The 20,899-nt window shown below is 29.8% G+C and overlaps 1 protein-coding gene across 3 annotated transcripts; it reads right to left on the reverse strand.

Annotated features, from left to right (window-relative positions):
• Positions 1-473: 473 nt before the first annotated feature.
• On the reverse strand, positions 474-4,364 carry LOC124919381 (protein spt2). Of its 3 annotated transcripts, none has more exons than XM_047459613.1 (10): positions 4,160-4,364; positions 3,202-3,270; positions 2,886-3,103; positions 2,621-2,738; positions 2,320-2,403; positions 2,093-2,216; positions 1,444-1,883; positions 996-1,153; positions 834-920; positions 474-755 (listed from the first exon to the last, which is right to left on the reverse strand). In XM_047459613.1, exons 2-10 carry the CDS (start codon positions 3,214-3,216, stop codon positions 653-655), a joined length of 1,347 nt encoding a protein of 448 aa, XP_047315569.1. In that variant the 5' UTR covers positions 3,217-3,270; positions 4,160-4,364; the 3' UTR covers positions 474-652. The 3 variants fall into 3 exon arrangements, with proteins under 3 accessions (XP_047315569.1, XP_047315568.1, XP_047315567.1); XM_047459612.1 differs by having other exon boundaries at positions 1,444-1,886; positions 2,320-2,400; positions 4,160-4,361; XM_047459611.1 differs by having other exon boundaries at positions 1,444-1,886; positions 4,160-4,361.
• Positions 4,365-20,899: the final 16,535 nt, after the last annotated feature.

Genomic DNA, 20,899 nt, shown 5'->3' on the forward strand with positions numbered 1-20,899 from the left:
ACTTTTCAACACAATTAAATCAATCAAATTATTCAAACTAACAAATTCATCTAAAAGACCGTCATAAAATTGTAAAAAATTCCCACAACAAAATATGAAGTTAACAAATAATTTAAAGGTAATAGGAAAGACCCTAAATAATTTTTATTTTTTAAAATGAACTATGAATTTTACAATCAACCTACTAAACTAAATAGATAAATATCCTAAAATAAAAAAATACAAAGAAGTAAAAAATCTAACAAATAAATTATTATCCCACACTTATTTTTACAAACAAACAAAAAATTAATGAGATAAATCTCATTATCATATTTTGTAATTGGTTGAAACAAATACTATTAAGGCCCAAAATCCAAATAGTAAATTTTTATTATAACCATACTGAAAATTAAATATAAATAAAATTTTTAAAATTCGATCTGTATAGTTTATATCAAGCTTGACCAATATGCAACTTTTGATCCTCAAAATGAAGTCTTTCCAAACAGAGTGAATAACAAAAAGAAAAAATGTTATTTCACAGTTGAAGAAGAAGAAGAAGAAAGAACACTATGAAAATTAGCTTCTTTTTTATCTGTTCTAATACAAGAAACTTACACAAAGAAAGAAAACCAGAAATCAATGAATGTTATATGTTTGGTTGGCTAGGCTATCCAACCTTGCGCTTCTTTAGCCGCCTCATTCTTTCGCGTCTTTCTTCTTCCTCAATTTTCATTAGTTCTTCTTCATCTTCTTTCTTAGCAATCTTTGCACTGAAAATCACACATACCCATGTTAAGAAATTCATTCACAGATTATGGCTTCACAATCACAATTATTAATTAGAATACCTTCTTCTTTCTTCCCTCATTATGTCATCATAATTAGCCTCCATATCACTATCGTCGTCATCGTTCCCATACTTATTCGGATTATATCTGCAATGTATAATAATACATCAGCCAACTCAACTCATTATTTATCACAGTCCATGCAAAGAAAGAAATACTTACTTGAATAATCCTCTAATCAGTCCACTAATGTTTTGAGCTTCGTAATCATCATCTTCTTCAAAACGTCGTTTGGCTGGCTGTTGTTTGACAACAGGCTTCTTCTTAATGCGCTCATCATGTAAGGATGGACGGGGAGGAGGATTTGAAGGCGGTCTCACCTGAATCAATAGCCAATTTCATGATTCTTTGCAAATTAATCAATTCAGTTTGAATAGTTTAACATTGCCAATTCTTGTTTTTTGGGTACTAAACTTGATTACCCCAAAAAATATGTTAGTAGAATTTAACATTGGCCTATAATTCTCCAAAACTACCTATTCAGCAAAGCTTATGTCAAATAGGATATTTATGTGATTAAAAAGTAAGGTTGCCCTCATGCATCAAAATAGATTTTTAAGCCAAATGGAGAGTACAGATAATTTCAGAAACTAAAGATTAAGAATCGAACCTGAGGCCTGGCAGACAGAACTGTCGGTCTGACTGGAATCTTTCCCCTTCCCAAATCCACTTGTTCCTTTCTATGTCCCCCATTTATCTGCTTCGGTGCAGGAATTTGCCTTGAAGAAGATGAATGCAACTTTGTAAGAGGTGCTGAATTTATCTTCCTTTCAACACTGGTTGATGGTGGTTTAGAAGATAATGAGCCTCCTTTTGGAGCCATGGGCCTACTTGGACCACTCCCACTACTACTAACTGCATGTTTTCTAACACCGGTTGGCATTTGATTTTGCTTAACAGAAGAATTCGATTTTTGGGAACCTATTCTAGGATCTAAACGGTTGCTCATGGATGAAGGTGTCCGGTTCTTGTAATCACCATTTGAAACTGGCCTACTTACACCGTTATGTGAAGGTTGTCTGCTCTTTGGAAGAACATTAGCTGGCCGTGCTGCTTTGAACCACCATGAAGAAGAAGAAAACTATATAAATATGCTGTTATTGATTTTTAAAAGCATGTTTGATGTAGGACGATTATTTGGAACACACAAAAAATACATTTTTCAAATGAAAAAGTGGGTTAAATGAATAAAATATTGTGTTTAATTATTTAAAACCTAAGTTATTAGTTATATTTCATAAAATTGGTCCAAGCTTTACCAGAATTTGGGACGGAAGGAATTCTAGGGTGAGGCTCTCTACTAGCAACTGGAAGTTGTGCATCGTCGGATAATAGGAAAGAATAATCTCTTGTATGTTTAAGCGTTTCAACTTTCATTTTTTGCTGCAGAAATTGGAAAATTATACAACATAAGAATACGGATTTTTCTTGTAAGAATAATGTGAAAGATGAGGAAATAAAACAATGGCATAATGCAATGGGTCACCTGATTTACCAACTTTGGTGGACGGATGGAACCTTGAGGAGGTCTGGGTCTTCCATTGGAAGAACTGGCTGTCTTGCTCTTCTGCTTCAAAAACATATGGAGAAGTAAAATATGTCACATTTGGAATCAAACTAAACAATAGAAATAAAACTAATTATCTGATCAAGATGAACAAACAGAGAAAATAACTAAATGAATTAACTACACAAAGTAGACAACTTTATGCAATGAATTTAAGCAGAATTTAGGGATTTTCCCTATAAAATAAAAGAGGTGCAGGGCAATGTTGAATCATGTGTACCTGTATTTTGGGTTTTGGGTCGTTTCCTACTTGATTATGGCTTTCCAGAAATGACTTGCTTTCCTGAATTACTCTCTGAGCAATAACTGGCTGTGAAGGGCCAAAGAAAGATCCATAACTGCAAATCAAAGAATACATGACCAAACATGAGAGAAAGAAAAGACGGATTCAATAAAAACCCGAGAAAGATCGATATGTTAATGATTTCAAGAATAACTTATGAGGATTCATAGTAGACAGCACAAATAGAAGGGGGTGTTCTCACTTATCATAGGTTGCTGCCTTATTCTTCTCTCTGGAATTTGAAGAAGTCGAACCAGATCCTTTTTTCATTTGCTTTCTGATAGATTCTTTTAACCGTTGTCTCAATTCAAGGTAATCCAACTCCTCCTTGGTGGGTTGTCGAACTTCATCTTCATATTCAACAGCCTCGTCTTCTTGTTCATCATCTTCATCTTCATATTCATCCAAATCTTCGTACTCCTACAGGACCAAACCATAATTCAGAAGATATAACTAAAAGGGAAAACCGATCCAAATCACCAATGAAGAAGACACATTAAAGGTTCAATTTTTCTTACCTCGTATCCCCGCATGTTCTAGTATATAGATCTTGAAGCTAGCTTAATCAAGACGCCACAATCTCAAGCCTAAATTTCAGTAAAAGACAGAGAATTATAGGAAAGAAATGTGTAAAAACTGCATATTACATATTGGTATCTATATCTATATAATAATACAGTTTTTTATCCTTCTTTAAACATCAAACAGCTAGAAATTGATAAAGGAAAACTATTTTGTTTCACAATATGTAAATGAGCAGGAAGAGAAACAAAGAGCAGTGGAACACATATACATTGACACTGCTAGAGAAGATCCCTCACATAATGAGATCACAACCAGTGGGCTGTTTAGGATCAATAGACAAGAAAAAAGACAGCAAAAGGAAGTAGAGAAAGACGGTAGAGAAGATTCCATTGACACCTGACTTGTCCGTTTGGAGCTAATTTGTCTTCAAACTAGCGAATAATACTTATTACTCTACCAATATCATGAAAATACTGTAGAATTGTGATCATTACTCTATAATGGTGGAAGTTAATCTGTTCAAAAAAAGGCTTGAAGTCTTCAGGACACTTAGCAGGAAAGGCCAGTTACAGAATGGATAAAGTATGTATTTTTGGATCAATATGAGTTGAAACCAAGGATGTACAATTCATTTTTGCGATATAACAAAGTTTCGAAGCGAATCATGAGAAAAGATTAACGAAGAACAAAATACACAGGTTCTATCTCATTCTCTTTCGATTAATGATCAAAAACGTTCTACAGAGAAAAAATTGGTTTGGGGGTATTGAAAAATACAACCTTTTTGACGAAAACCTAGAATCGGAGATCCAGAATTCGTAAGATTGATGTTAAAATCCAATCCGCAGATGGATCGAACAGCAAAACGTATAAAAATTCACACAAAAACTGCATAAAAACCAAAAATAAACGGAGAAAAACGAAGAATTTAAAGAGACGATGAATAATTACCTGATTTCAGCCACGAATTCGAGGAAACGAATCGATTTCTGCGATCTTGAAGAAGATGGTGGAGAAAATCGAATTGGATGTCGATAGAGAGAGGAAAACGAGGAGTTATTGAACAAAGGTGAGGGATGAACGCCGAGAATAGGGTTTCATTACAGAATTGACGAATCTTATCTAGCGGCGAGAGAACTTCCATACATCAAAAGCTATTGATGCTATCGTGCGCAGGTAGCGTAGTCAATGTACCCCCTTTTAGATCCGCTTTTCTAGTTCTCTATAGGCTTAATCCCGGCCCAATAATAAGATCTATTACTTCCTACAGCCCATTGGGTCTAATACTTTGAGCCCATTATTTAATAAACTACTTTACCCTTCTATTAAAGTCCGATCATTATATCTCTATAACCTTTCAAAATAATAATAGTTATATTTAATTATTTAATGACTATTAAAATATATTTTTAAATCATGTCATTTAATCGACGTTACTTTTTTTAAAAAAATATTACAAAATTATTATGTTTATTTAATAATATATAAAATATAATTATTTTAACTAAATAATAAAAATTAATTTTTTCGTGATTAAGGCACCTCAATTATCGTAGTTGATATTATCATATTTTTTATTCGTCGGGTACCCAATCCTCGATGGGTAACCCATTATCTATCTATATATATATATATATAGATAATTATGCTTAATTTTTAAAGTGTTCGAATTGTCGGGAGAGTTGTGGTTAATTTGGATATATATGTGAGAGTAAATGAATACTTGAGTCGGATTGTGGGTTGACCCGCCCATAAATTTAAAACGATTAAAGTTAAAATAAAAAAATGTTATAGGTATGATTCATGCAACCTAACAAAATAAGTAAAATTATTTAACCAACTAAACTAATAACACTTTATATTTTAAATTTAACACCAAATTTGATGAACGCGAGATATTTTAACAATATAAGTTCAACTTTTTAACTAATCTATCTATTTATATATATAATTATACTTAATTTTTAAAGTGTCCGGATTGTCGAGAGTTGTAGTTAATTTGGATATATATGTGAGAGTAAATTGATACTTGAGTTGAATTGTGAGTTGACCCGTCCATAAACTTAAAATAGTTAAAAATAAAATTAAAAAAACTATCACATTTTTACCGTAATATTTTTTTCACGGTTTTTTATATTATTATTCGTGTAAATGCACGGGATACATGATAGCACTCAGATTCGGTAGCAAGAAGCGGCAAAGGTTCACAATAGCCCTAGATTAAAAACTTATAAGAATGGAGAGGTTGAAAAAGAAAAAATATTATTTAATAAATAATTTTAAAATTATTAATAAATAAATTTTATTTACCTATATTCATATTGTAGATTTTGAAAAGTTAACAATTTTATTGTTAGTAGAGTGAATAAAAAAGTTAGAACGAAGGTTTAATAAAAGATATAGATCGAATATGATAAGTGATTAAAAAGAAATAACATTGTGATTAAAAGAAAAGTTGAGAATAAAGAGAAAAATATTTGTTATAATTGAGATCTTCATGATTTGGAAGATCTATAATTTAATCTCTATCTATGTTTATGACAAAACTTAATGTTATATTACAACTTAATCTATTAAATAGCACAAGATTCACCCTACTAATAACACCAAATTGAATCCATGTACATGCTCGAAATGGAAACAAATTTACCCACTTAATATAAGGATCCTCCTTTAATCGGATCCAATATTTGAGATCATCATGATTTGGAAGATCTTTAGTTGTCCTTAATTGAATTTACATATGATTAGAACAAAATTCAACTTGATTATAATTGATTAATAGAATATTCATATTCCATTTGCAAAAGGTATGGCCTTGTTCCGGTCACTCGCAAGCCAACAATGGCGGCAGAGTGAATTGTATTTAGGTACCCTTAAATTTACTTTGCCAATTCATTGAATTTATATAAGTTATAAAGTTTAATTTTAAATCATTTTCTTCAAAAATTTCAAATAACTCACTTTTATTATCAAACAAAGTTTCTCAATAAAAAAAAAAACAATATCAAACAATCTCTAGGGTCTTGTTTGATGTGGTTCATTTGAATTTAATTTAAATAAATTATTTAATATACTTCTTTTATATAACCATTCAAAAAGAAATTACTATTTTTAATTAAGGAGAAATAGTATGACATTCCGTTTCAACTCAAAGTGAAGCCAGTTAAATCGAACTCGTGACATTTTGATCTTTTAAACCGACTATTATCACTAATCTAATTTATATTATTAATAAACATAAACTCACTTTTTCTATTACTTCTTTATATAAGACATTCTAAAAAAACAAACTAGCACTAATCCAACTGACAATCATTATGACTAGACACATTTTTTAATGGGATCCAACTCGTTACATTTCATTTTTAAACACTTTTTTACTACTTTAGAACTAATTATATTAGTGGGTTATCGAAAACAAAAACTTGTTTAAAAAGTAAAGAGATAATATTCAAGTGGTCCATTTAAAAAAATAAACATAAAAGATTAAAATATCACGAATTTAATTTCTACTGGAACGAAGGACTACGACGATGACGGTTGGTGTCTAGTTCTCGATAATTAAAAAGGAAAAAGAAATATATAAAAAATCTCTTAAATCTTTGAAGTTAGTGCAGGTTTGGCCTACAACTTGCTTGAAGAAATTTGAGACACTCTTTTACATGCCACCTCTGACTGAAGAACAAATAGCTAAGGAAGTTGATTACTTGATCCACAACTGATGGATTCCTTGTTTGGAGTTCCAACTAGAGGTCAATTTAATTTCTCCCTTAATTTTTTTTTAAATGTAAAGTACAAGTTATGAAAGAACATGATTAATATTGAATTTTATTTTTTATTGTAAAGGAGTTGAACGGATTTATACAAATTCTTGAAGAACATCATTAGAAACTTACATAAATTCCTTTCCATGATATATATAGTTTATGAGAATGTTACTTTTGATTGTATTTATGGTTTTTTGAGGGAAAATAAATTGTTGTTTTTTTGTTGAGATATGTATCCGGATGGATAGATGGATGCCCTATTTATATCAATTTATTTTATTTTATCTAATTTAATAAATGGATAAATTGTTTTTGCTTAATATATATAAATTATTATTTTTATTTATAAATAATTGAACTCTTCTATAAAACTAGTTTAGAAAACAAAACTCTCTTCGGCTAATTGGGTTGATCTCTGACTTATGGATACATTAATGGGCTGTCCATGAGCTTTGTCTGCTTTAGCCCATGGACTTTTTAGGCTTCCTCAAACAAAAATGTAGAAATGGAAGACATAGTTAAAGAGAATGAATTTGTTTAATTATTTATTTTATTAAAATATGATTCTTAACCAAATAAATTTAAATTAATTGTAAAAATATAGATTTAGAAAATCTGGATAAGAAAGACCATTTTTTAATTCTTATAGTTGACTCTAAAGTGTTTGAATAAATGAGTTGTTAGAAATCTTGTCTTGAAAAATAACAGAAATATATATATAAACGATGTTACAAACAAATTAAATAAATACAATGTTACAAAGAACGAAATCACCAGATAAAATGTTGATTCGAGGCATGTGTTAGACACATTTCCCTTAAAACAGTTCCACCGTCTCCCCGTGTGCTAGAGCTTGTCACAGATGGCTGTCTCCCAGGGTACAACGAATCTAGTAGTGATTCAGCACCGGAATCACTACACAACGAGCTTGACAAAGTACCTGAACTATCACCGGGTTTCAACAGAAAATATCGAGCGAAGAACTCGAAGAAACACTCACAAGACAAGAAGAAGGCCTTTTGGAATTCTAGAGTGAGAAAGATGAAGGATGAAGTATCTGTAAAATGAATAATGAATGGGTATATATTGCTGAGAATTAAACTTGTAAATAAAACCATCCAAACGTTTATTAGCAATAAATATTGCTCATTCATTTGTTAATTAATCCATAACTAATTAACATTAGCCTATACGTTGATTTGCAGAAATGCAATGTTAGACATTCAATGCTAATGCTAGCTAATTGAAAAGTCCATACGTTAGCCAATAGGCCAATTAAAGCTAAATGTTTATCCTAACATTATGCTTTAATTTTCTAATTAGGCATTAAATATTAATTAAACAATTAATATTTAATTATAATTTGGATTAAATTCACCGTTAATTCACGTTTGAATTTGTGTGAATTTTATTTGATTTTATTTATTTACAATCTTATTTCCATTCATTAATGGAATTAGCTTAATTCCAACAATCCCCCACATTAATGGAAATTGAAAGATTAACCCGGTGAAAGGTTCAACAGTTGAATTTTACATAGGATAGGTAGGTGTAACCCTTTGAACCTTCCCTTGTGAAAGCATATAACTTTACTAGCTGATTAGTAGACTCGATGTCCTTGAACTATTCTGCCTTTTGTGTAAACGATTACACACTTTCACATAGAATTCTCCCTAATACATGTCAAGCTCTCATGGTTGTGTCCATTTTGGCCATGGAACACGCGCCTGGTTCTGTGAGAGGGTCTAGAATTGAGCCGTGCAATTCTTTCGAAGCGGCCCCACTTCTCCCTCACATAGGTGATCTCTTTGCTCACAAAGAATCATTAAAAGCGATATACTTATCCTCGTCAAAATATTATTGTTTCGTTATAGGATTAATCCTCAACAATAACTTTCCAAGTCAGTACAATTAGGTTGTCCCATTGAACCTAGTTCTTGGGATCTCCAGTCTGCATAGGTTGGGTTTTCCTTCATACCAACTTATAGTAGGCTAATGTCTCAAAAGACTTCAAATTATCTCTCTATTCAATAATCTGATTAGTGGATCCACAATGTTATCTTTGACTTACATAGTCAAATTTGATAACTCCATTAGAGAGTATAGTCTAATGACATTATGTCTAAGACGTGTATGTCTAGACTTGTCACTGACTCTAAGCTTGTCCAATTTTCAATTACTATCACAATAATTAGAAATTTATGTTGGTACATTCTTAGTTAACCTTGGAACATCTTCTAATAAGAAGCATAGTCATTCGTACATGCTTATCATTTAATTTTTTATGAAAATATTGTTTACCTGGCTAACTAGTAGACAAAATGTCTTTGAACTATTCTGCCTTCGTGTAAACAATTATATATTTTACATAAAAATATTTTATTTTTTGACATAAGTCAAAAATATAGATTATAACGTTTAATCTATCCATCATAAGTTTCTTAGAAGATTTCCATACGTAGATTGCACTTCTAAGTGTAAACATATTCACTTTAAGACGTAAAGTCTTTCATTTAATAATATCAATATATCATTTGATAACAATATGATATTTCGTTTAGTGCAATTCATATCCTTTATGGATTTAATCATTTTTATCGTAATTTTCAACGATAAAAATATCGTACAAAAGACACGTAATGAAATAATTTTCATTGTCTTCATGATATATATAATTGTCACATCCATTTTTTTAATAAAAGTATGATCAAATTTTCATATCATTATTATAAAAATTTGTTATAAGTCATATCAAAACTTTATAAACTTTCATTTTCATTTATTTCATAAAATCCTTTTGAAGACATTAATTCTTCATAGTTTTATGAAAATAATGTCAAAATATGACACGTTTCTTGATTTCAAAATCCCCAAATCTAAAATATCGATTTGAACACCAACTCAGCAAATATAAACAAGACATTTTCTTGTTATTTTCTTTCTTTTTGTAAAGTTGCGCAACTTTATCTTTTATAGAGAACAGATTTCTCTAACAATAAATTATCTTTTTATTTATCATAATATACACAATTATTTTTGTGTTATAATCAATAAAAATATTTGCCCCCACATTCGTGTTGGTACCCTTTTTTAAATCACAAACTTATATGATTTAAATCAATGATTTTATAATCAAGAAATTGTCACACAATTCTTTTACAAATTTCTTTTGTTATACTTATCATACAATGAATAAGATAACTATATCATAAATATTTAATTGAATAAAATATAATTTCTATACAAGAGATTAGAATGTTTATTCATATATAAATCATTCTTCACATAATCTCTACATAAGAAATTAAAATATTTAATCAATTAAAATATTCATTTCAACAATTAATTTCTATAAAAGAAATTAGAATATTTAATCAAATAAATATTCACCATATCACATGATTTCTACAAAAGAAATCATAATGTTTTAAGCATCTTTGACCGAAACCGCTTAAACATTTATTTTCGATTGCACGTTTGCATCCCGCAATATCGGCACGTTTGCCACATTATTCTCAAATCAAACAAGACTTTTCTTGTAATTATTTGATTTCAAAATATCAAATCCAATAAATCTTTATGATACAATTAAACAATGTATATCAAATATATTATATTATACCAAATTTAATATATCCATATATATGTTATTATATATTATTACTTCATGAATTTTTGTCACCACAACAAAACAACTATAGTATATATAGTCAATAACATAGAAACGTAATCAAATAAATAATATGTCATATATTATTAAACAAATATATATACAATTTCATTTATCATTAAAAATACGTTTAAAAAATACATGATAATTAATTAGAATATTAATTATTACACTTAATTAGAATGTTGATCATTTATCTTTAATCGAATATAAAACTAACTAATTATAAAAATAAATATTCATGTCATCAATTATTCGTTTCTTAATTAATTAGATGACATTTAACATTCTTTAACAATTCTTTGTCAATCAAAGAATACAATTTGTGACAAATTTCAAAATTATCTATTAAAATAAAAATAGATAGAAAATAAATCTTAATTTATATATATATATATATATATATAAATTTCTAGATAATCATACTTATTATGAATAACATGAATCATCATATTATTAGCTAATATGCATGATTTATAATAATAATCAATTAGCAATATGATCAAATAAAACATAACTACAAATGTACCTCATGTCTTAATCGAAGTAATTACATTATCGTGTTATGAACGATAATCCATGTGAAGCGGCAATGCTCAAAACAAATCTAGGTGGATCATTCTCACCGAGATAATTCTTGCGAAAATATTTCGACTTACATAATTGTCTCTTTCAATGCATGATTAGAATAAGTTCTAACACAAACAACTTATTTAATCTTAAGAAATTAAAATTTCTATACTCAATTTATTTCATAATTTCTACATAAGAAATTATAATGATTTCAACATTCATAATTAATGTCATTTAGACAAATCATGTTTTTTTTTTATAAGAAATCATTATGAACACATTAATCTCATAATTTTTACACAAGAAAATTATAATGATTTTCACATCAAGGCTCAAGTCTGAATTTTATAAAGAAATCATTAACTACACCATTAATCTCCAACATCAATGGATAGAGTCATTTTAAGGAGTCAGATTTCTACCAAGAAATCATTGACTATCCATTCATCTTATAATTTCTACAAGAAATTGGAATGGTTTCAACATCAATACTTTTAACAAGTCTGATTTCTACAAAGAAATCATTGACTATCCCATTCATCTCATAATTTCTACACAAGAAATTTGAATGGTTTCAATATCAATGACGACTAAAGTCATTTTAGCTAGTCCGATTTATAGACTACCCCATTCAACTCATAATTTCTACACAAGAAATTGGAATGGTTTTTAACATCAATGACCACTGTCATTTTAACAAATCTGATTTCTACAAAAGAAATCACCTCACCAGCTGGATTCGAACACATGACCTCTTTTCCTCCACGCATCATTACGTCTAAACTTTGAACCACTGCGCCAATGCACCCTTTCAATGTTATATTACTGTTTACGACCTTTTGTCTTCTTTTTAGAGAAATTTAACTTTCTCTTCTTTTTGACTTAAACTCTGTCAAACAATGAATATATACACATTTAAAACCATAACTTATTATCATAATAAAATGTAATATATAAAAAATGTATAAATAAAGATATCACCTCTCTTTATTTATTAAATCATCCTACCATATTCTTATTAATTATATTGTTTAATTAAAAAGAAGGTATATATTATAATTAATTATTTTAAAACTGAAACCATATGTTTCAATTATAATTAATTTTAACACCATAAATTTTATAAAAATTGAAAGCTAACATATTAGTTACTTTCTTATTTTCATTCATTATTATTAATAATTTTAATAACCAAACAAATCTTTAAATAAGACTAGAACAAATTAAATTATTGTGTTCTAATTTATTTTCTATATAACATTTGTATAATGAATATACAAATTAATGTTCTTGAGAAAATTTTCATATCAAAATATATTAGCTTATAAAACTAAGCTTTAACAGCATAAGAACATATGTGTTAATAATCAAACATATTTATATGCAATAAAGACTTATCTTTATTTGTTGATTCCTTGAGATGAATCTTTTCCATTTTTTTCGAAATGAACATCATCTCTTCCGCAACACCGCGACTCGTATTTCTGAAACATCAAAGACAAAAAATATATTCGATGGTGCAAGCTCTTAAATAGCTTAGCACAAAGGAACTGTTTTAAGATTGTTAGAAATCTTGTCTTGAAAAATAACAGAAATATATATATAAACGATGTTACAAACAAATTAAATAAATACAATGTTACAAAGAACGAAATCACCAGATAAAATGTTGATTCGAGGCATGTGTTAGACACATTTCCCTTAAAACAGTTCCACCGTCTCCCCGTGTGCTAGAGCTTGTCACAGATGGCTGTCTCCCAGGGTACAACGAATCTAGTAGTGATTCAGCACCGGAATCACTACACAACGAGCTTGACAAAGTACCTGAACTATCACCGGGTTTCAACAGAAAATATCGAGCGAAGAACTCGAAGAAACACTCACAAGACAAGAAGAAGGCCTTTTGGAATTCTAGAGTGAGAAAGATGAAGGATGAAGTATCTGTAAAATGAATAATGAATGGGTATATATTGCTGAGAATTAAACTTGTAAATAAAACCATCCAAACGTTTATTAGCAATAAATATTGCTCATTCATTTGTTAATTAATCCATAACTAATTAACATCAGCCTATACGTTGATTTGCAGAAATGCAATGTTAGACATTCAATGCTAATGCTAGCTAATTGAAAAGTCCATACGTTAGCCAATAGGCCAATTAAAGCTAAATGTTTATCCTAACATTATGCTTTAATTTTCTAATTAGACATTAAATATTAATTAAACAATTAATAATTAATTATAATTTGGATTAAATTCACCGTTAATTGAATTTGTGTGAATTTTATTTGATTTTATTTATTTACAATCTTATTTCCATTCATTAATGGAATTAGCTTAATTCCAACATGAGTAAGTTACATTTGATTTTCTTATTGTTTCAACTCTAACTTATTTTTCATTTAAAATTTTTGAAAAAGTGATATTTAGAAAATCTTGTAAATTGTTTTTTTATTGTATCCAATTGAAAATGGGTGAGATATAATATTGACTTTTTTTTTTTATCTTTTTCTTATAGTATCTAATGAAAGTGAGATGTAACACTCAAATATTAGTTCAGTTACTTCAGTATATAAAATTAATTAACCATCACACACTATTTATGATTACAAATTAAATAATAATATATTAAAATTGATTTTATAATGAATTTTTAAATAATTTATCAAGTCAAATATTTAACATAAAATTAAATTACATTGAATGAATTTTAAGCTTTTGTATCAATCTAGTAAATAAATTTATTAGTTACTCAATTTTATTATAAAAATATTTGTACTAATTTCATTAAAAAAATATTTTTAATAATGATTAGTTTTGTGAGTTTTTAAATTAAATTATGATTTAGTGAAACATAAAATAAAATGTCACGTGTTCAATTATTATTTAGAATACCTTAAATGAAAGTTACAATTAGAGAAATTACACAAAAATTACTCTTAAAAATATCTAGTGTTAAATTAGAACTAAAGTTAAATGAAAATATGTGATAGACAAATAAAGAATCATTTGACATAATAAAAATGTCTTTAAACAAGTTTATAAACATTTTTTTCCTCCAATCTAACTCCAAATCAGATGTTTTCAATAAAATCAATAAACTACTAATTTTTTGTTTAATTTTTAGTTATATCTTTTAAAAACAATTTATCAGAGAGGAAAAATGTTTAAGAAAGAGATATGGAGGAGACAAACCTAGAAAGAGCTATGGACATCCCAAAGAATTACAAATTTACAATATCACCTCTTATTTATTTATTTTTGTAGCTAGCCAGTCAAATAAGACTTAACAAACTAGCAACTTTTACTTAGAAATATATAACCTAACCACCAATCTATACTTAGTAATATGACATTTCTTATATATGAACTGAATATATATATATATATATATATATATATATATATATATATATATATATATATATATTTTTTTTATTTCGGCAATAGTCGTCGTTAAAAGCCCCCTAATACCGACGTTAATGCTTATAAACGTCGGCGACCAAAACTGTTGTCCGTCGACATTAAAGATTTGGACGTTAAAAGTTTTTGAATTTTAACAATGGAGATCTTCCCCTAAAGCCGACGTTTTTGATACGATTATTAATGTCGGCGTTAGGGGAGGAAAGCCGACGTTGATAAAAATGATATTAACGTAGACGTTAGGGGAGGAGAGCCGATGTTGATAAAGAATGATATTAATGTCGGCTTTAGGAGCGCCGACGTTGATATCGTTCTTTATCAACGTTGGCTTTACCCTAAAACTAACATTGATATCATTCTTTATCAACGTCGGCGTTAGGGGAGGAAAGTCGACGTTGATAAAAAAATGATATTAACGTAGACGTTAGGAGAGGAGAGCCGATGTTGTTAAAGAATAAAATTAATGTCGGCTTTAAGAGCGTTGACGTTGATATCGTTCTTTATCAACGTTGGCTTTACCCTAAAACTAACGTTGATATCATTCTTTATCAACGTCGACTTTACCCTAAAGCCGACATTGATAATGCTTTCTCTTGGGTTGTTTGAACATTTGTGATTCTCTTATTAACGTCGATATTCCCCAATGTCGACGTTAATATTGTTCTTTATCAACGTCGACACTTCCCTAACGCCGATGTTGATAATGCTTGCTCTCGGATTTTTGGTATTTTTTTGAATTTTATAAAATCTATTTCATAAATAAAAAAGACATTCATATCAATTCCAAGTTTCAAAAAACTCAAATTGCCTCAAATCGTATAAGTATAAAAAAACTCAAATCTACGTAAATCACTATTGGGGAGGAGGGGATCCTAGACATGAGTGTCCTTATAGACGCTTGTTGTGCAAACACCATTGCGCGCATCTCTTCTAATTCACGTGCCTGCTCTTCGCGAATCTCCTAATCACATTTTTGTTATTCGCTCATCTCTTCCATTCGTTGTTGCATGTTCCTGTTCTCCTCCATCTCCATGAGCGTTTCCGTCTGTTGACATTGAGACACACGTGAGTTATTGACACTCGAGGAAGAACTTCCCCGTTGATCGGGTCTAAAATGAGTTGGACGTATTCCCAATCCCATCCCAGTCACCTTCCCATGTCCCTTTCGTTCTAAAGTAACCTCATACATCTCAAGCGACGATAGATTAGGGTTTGATTCTAGTCGCTCGTGCATCACAGTCTAAAGTCATTCACAACATTAATGTTAGTAATTTAAACTTAATTATACATGCAAACTAAAACAATAGAAATGATTACAACTTATGACGACCTTCTGAACTTAGGGAAAAGACACGGGAGTCAGATCCTCGATGGTCGCTCTCTTAGTATGCATATGTAGGAAGAAGTCTGCATGAATAGGAGGGTGTCCAATATCCCTCTCATATACAAATAACATACATATCATTTGTTAGATATTATGAAAATTTAATACTCTTACTAAAACTTACCATATGTCGCCCCATCTACAAAAATGATTTGATGTCGGTGTGGTGGGGGTATAACAATTTTGATCTGTTGTCGGCGTTAATCTTACTTTTTTCTAAAATTATAAGATAATAGTTATTAGTTAATAGTTGAAAAAAACATATAATGAAATATAAATGACTACGTACTATATACCTTAAATTCAAGCGTGAAGTAGTTATTGTCAAGCATATAATTCTATCATTTGCGAGAGACAATCTTACATTACGAGGCTCGGAGGAGAAATCTTTGAACTTTTCATCGAAGGACGTCCATGTCATTGAATTAGCTGGATGCCTTAAGAATTCATCATCAATATTAATATTATCTTTATGCCAATTCATCTGAGGAGCAGTTTTAGAGCACATGTGCAACCTTTGCAACCTTAATGCAAGTGGGAAATATCGTAAAATTTTATTTGGAATTAACTTCCCATTCGCCTTTTCTCGAAGCCTACCACTTGACTGATTGATCTTCTATCTAGACACACCATACACTTTACACTCTTCTAAATCTTTATATTCTTTATAGAATAGAATACAATCATTTTAAAAACATCAATATTGTCATACGTTAAACCGATGTTTGTAATAAATTTTTATACTCATAGTAAGAACTTGGCAATTCAAAATTAGGTTGTAATATTTTTCTTTGAGCAATTTTAATAACAAATCGAATGAAGTGTTGGTCCATACATTTTTTATGTGGAGTAATTTCAGTATGGTGAAGACTTTTGAAATTCGGAATTCTTCGTACAATGGAAGTTTTGAATCATCCAACAACCTGTAGAATGTTTTAGCATCGTCAATAAGGAATTCATTATTTGATGTTTCAGCGGTTGAATACAAATCATTTATGATGCCTCCATAAATTGATCATTCTCTTGATCAATTTCTTCGTTCATTTCATCATTGACAACATTATCTCCTACTCCACCCCGATCTTCATCTCTAAGGTCATCTAATTCATCATCCTCATCATTACAATCGACCTTTACATTCGAAGATCTCGTTTCTCTATGACAATACCAAAAATTGTAATTTTGAAGGATTCCAAGCACAATTAGACGATCTATCACCACTGTTCTATTCTCTTGGGTTCGATTTGCACATTTTACACACGGACAAGCAATTAAATTTCTGTTAGTAGACCTAATCGCAAGTCTATGAACATTTCAACTCCTTGAATATAATTTGGATTATATCGGCGTAGAGTCATCCAACTTTTAACGGGGACTTTCATTTTAACTAGAAATTAACAACCAATAATGAAATTAACATCTACCTATAATCATAATCAACATACTAGTCTAAATAAGTCATGCAACCCTAATAATCTAAGTGAGTCATTTATCTAAACATGCAACCCTAATGACATTCAACTCTAACAATTAAAGTAAGTCATTTCTCTAAACATGCAACTTTAATCATAAAAAAAGGAAAATTCGTAGAAATTACCAAATGGAGAATGTCGTCGAAGAGTAAATATCGAATACTTATTTGATTCCAACCGGTAAAACGAAAAATAAAAAATAACGGCAATCAATCAATAAACATAGATCAAAACAACATAAATAAACCAATATCAACAAACATATCAAATAGATCAAACATTCAAACTTAAATCAATAATATCTATGTTTTGTTTTTATTCAAAAAAGCAAAAATAATATTATATTTCATTATGAAATCAAACGTAAGAACTTTTAATATTTAATTTTGAACAATAATTCAATACCTACAGAATGTCTAGTAATCTTCAATGTTAAATAAACTAAATAGATCGAACAATTTATAATTAAACCTAACTATATAAGATCAATACTTGATGTTGATTGTTGGATTGCTGCTGAATTATTGAGAGAACTAGCGACAGACGAACAACGGGTGGCGGACAAACGACAGAAGAAGAAAAAAGGTTGAACGGCGGGCGGCGGACGAACGACAGAAGAAGGTTGAACGACAGACGGCGACAGAACGATGGAAAAATGATGAGAATCGTGAGAGAAAGAGAGGAGAGAATACGTTGGCTGTGGAGAAGAAAGAAAGAAGAAGGAAAAAGAATAAGCGTATTTAATTTATATAGGTTATTAATATCGGTGTTATCGTGTGCCGACGTTAATATAATTATTAACGTCGATTATAGGGTAAAACCGATGCTACTAATCATCTCCAAAAAAACCTTTCATTTTCCAATAGCTCTCCTTTATTAATGTCGGTCTTACTCTAGAGCCAACATTAATAATTATAATAAATTAACGTCGTCTATAGGGTAAATCCGACTTTACTAATCATCTCCAAAATAAACGTTTCATTTTTCAGTAGCTCTCCTTTATTAACGTCGGTCTTACTCTAGAGTCGACGTTAATAATTATAATAAATTAACGTCGGCTGCAGGGTAAAGCTGACACTAATAATCCTCTCAAAAAATGTTTCATTTTCCAGTAGTTCTCCTTTATTAAAATTTAATGAAAATGTAATTGTTTTTAAATATTGAAAATTTTATGACAATCCTCAATTATTTGTTGAATATTATAGATATTTCAATTTAAAATATAAGAGTTTTGTTGAATATGATAGATACTTTAAATTAAAAATAGAAAAGTTTTGTTGAATATTTTAAGATAAAATGTTACTGGTACACCTCACAATCCTCAATTATTTGTTTTGGAATCATAATTAAAATACTTGATGGACGACTTGAATAGACAATAGACAATTAGGCTCATCTGAGATATATATCTTCATCTTTAATTTCTTTTAAACAACTGAAGATAGAAATATCTCAGATAAGATTGATGATCATTGAGAAAATTCCTTAAGGAGAAGTGTTTCTAATTAATAGACAATCAGATTCTTTCTGGAAATCTCCATCTTCAATTAATTCATTCTAACTAATTGAAGATGATGAAGATGCCCAAGAAGAGATTGATGATCATTGAGAAAATTATTTAAGGAGAAGTGTTTCAAACTAATAGATTTTTTAAGGAAAAGCGATAAAGGAGCGTGCTAAGTGACTGCAGGAATTGGTTTCTCCTTGTGATCTTCAACTAATGTGCTTCTAACCAATAAACAATTGAGGTTTTTTTAGAGAAATCTTTAATTTCCTTTTAACAAATTGAAGATAGAGATATCTCAGAAGAACCCCAATTGCATATTGGATAGAAGGAAATCAATAGTTTAGGACAATTTCAAATTACTTATGGAGAAACAAAGGAGGAGTGTTCTACTTATATGCCTTGAAAATTATTTGGCAAAAACTATCAGCAACAACATTTTTCGGTGGGTCGTTAATAGTCTGAATATTGATTAATAGGGACGACATTAGCATAATATTGCGGCTAATTAAAAGATTATTAGCCACGACATTATGCTAACGTCGCTCCTAATAGAGTGCTAGAGACAAATCAACATCAGCGTTTTCATTGTGCCGACGTTAATATTGTTTTTATATTTGTGATCTACAACCAATGTGCTTCTAACCAATATCCAATCTAGGTCCTCTGAGTTGAGAAATTTCAATTTCTTTTTAATAAATTGAAGATAAAGATATCTCAAATGAGATTGAGAGGACCCCGATTTAACATTGGTTGGAAGGAAATTAGTAGTTTCACTTATTTGACAATCTCAAATTCCTTAAGAAAGAAACGAGAGAAGATGGTGCTATTCCTTAAGAAGAAATTGATGATCATTGAGAAAATTATTTAAAAAGAAGTTCTTCAAACCAGTATATTCGAACAACAAAGCCGTTCGATTTTCAATGGCTTATTCCCAGTTCGCTCGTCGTTACTAAGAGAATCCTTATTAGTTTCTTTTCCCCCGCTAATTGATATGCTTAAACTCAGTAGGTAATCCCGTCTGACCTGGGGTCGAAGTCAATGCACCATAAAAGAAGCATTTTTCCAACCAATAGACAATGGGTTCTTCTAAAGAGAAGATCCCGATTGGTTGGAAGTAAACCATTAGTTTAGGAGGAGAATCTCAAATTTCTTAAGGAGAAGTAGAGAGGAGCGTGTTATTTATTAAGGAAAGAATATCAGCGACGACATTTGTCGGTGGGATGTTGATACCGGCGATAACATATTGTCGTTACTAATAATATATAATATTAGCCATGACATTATACTATCGTTGTCTCTAATAGTTTTGGAATATCAGCCATGGCGATAGCATAATGTCATGGCTGATATTATTGATTATTAGCCACGGAAATATGTTATCGCCATGGATAATAATAATTTTTAAATGGCGGGGAAACCTGACTTCTAGCCACGGTGTTCATAATGAAAACCGTGGTAGATAATAATGGTGGGAGAGTGGCAGAAAAGTTAGAACATTAGCCATAGTGAATACAACGAAAGTTGTGGCTGATAATTTGTATCAACGTAGGCGTTACATCGTCGACACTAATAAATATTATTAATCACTCGATGTCGCTAATGTTCGTCGTTAAAAACTCTGTTTATACCATTAGTGACACCAATGTGACAATTTATCTAAGTTTATTATCACATACAATCAAACTTTAAATTATCATAATTTTTTTATTATGTGACACAATAATGAAAAAAGTCATTTTAAAAAGAAATTAACATTTATAATATTGTGATGGAGTACTCTTATTGTAAAATTGTCACTTCTTGCACATAAATAATGATCTACATAATCAAATATTAAAAAATATTTGGAAGAGATAAAATTGTAAAGGTGTCATTGATATTTTCATGAAAA

The sequence above is a fragment of the Impatiens glandulifera genome, chromosome 1, assembly GCF_907164915.1.
Source record: "Impatiens glandulifera chromosome 1, dImpGla2.1, whole genome shotgun sequence".
NCBI classification, from domain to species: domain Eukaryota; kingdom Viridiplantae; phylum Streptophyta; class Magnoliopsida; order Ericales; family Balsaminaceae; genus Impatiens; species Impatiens glandulifera.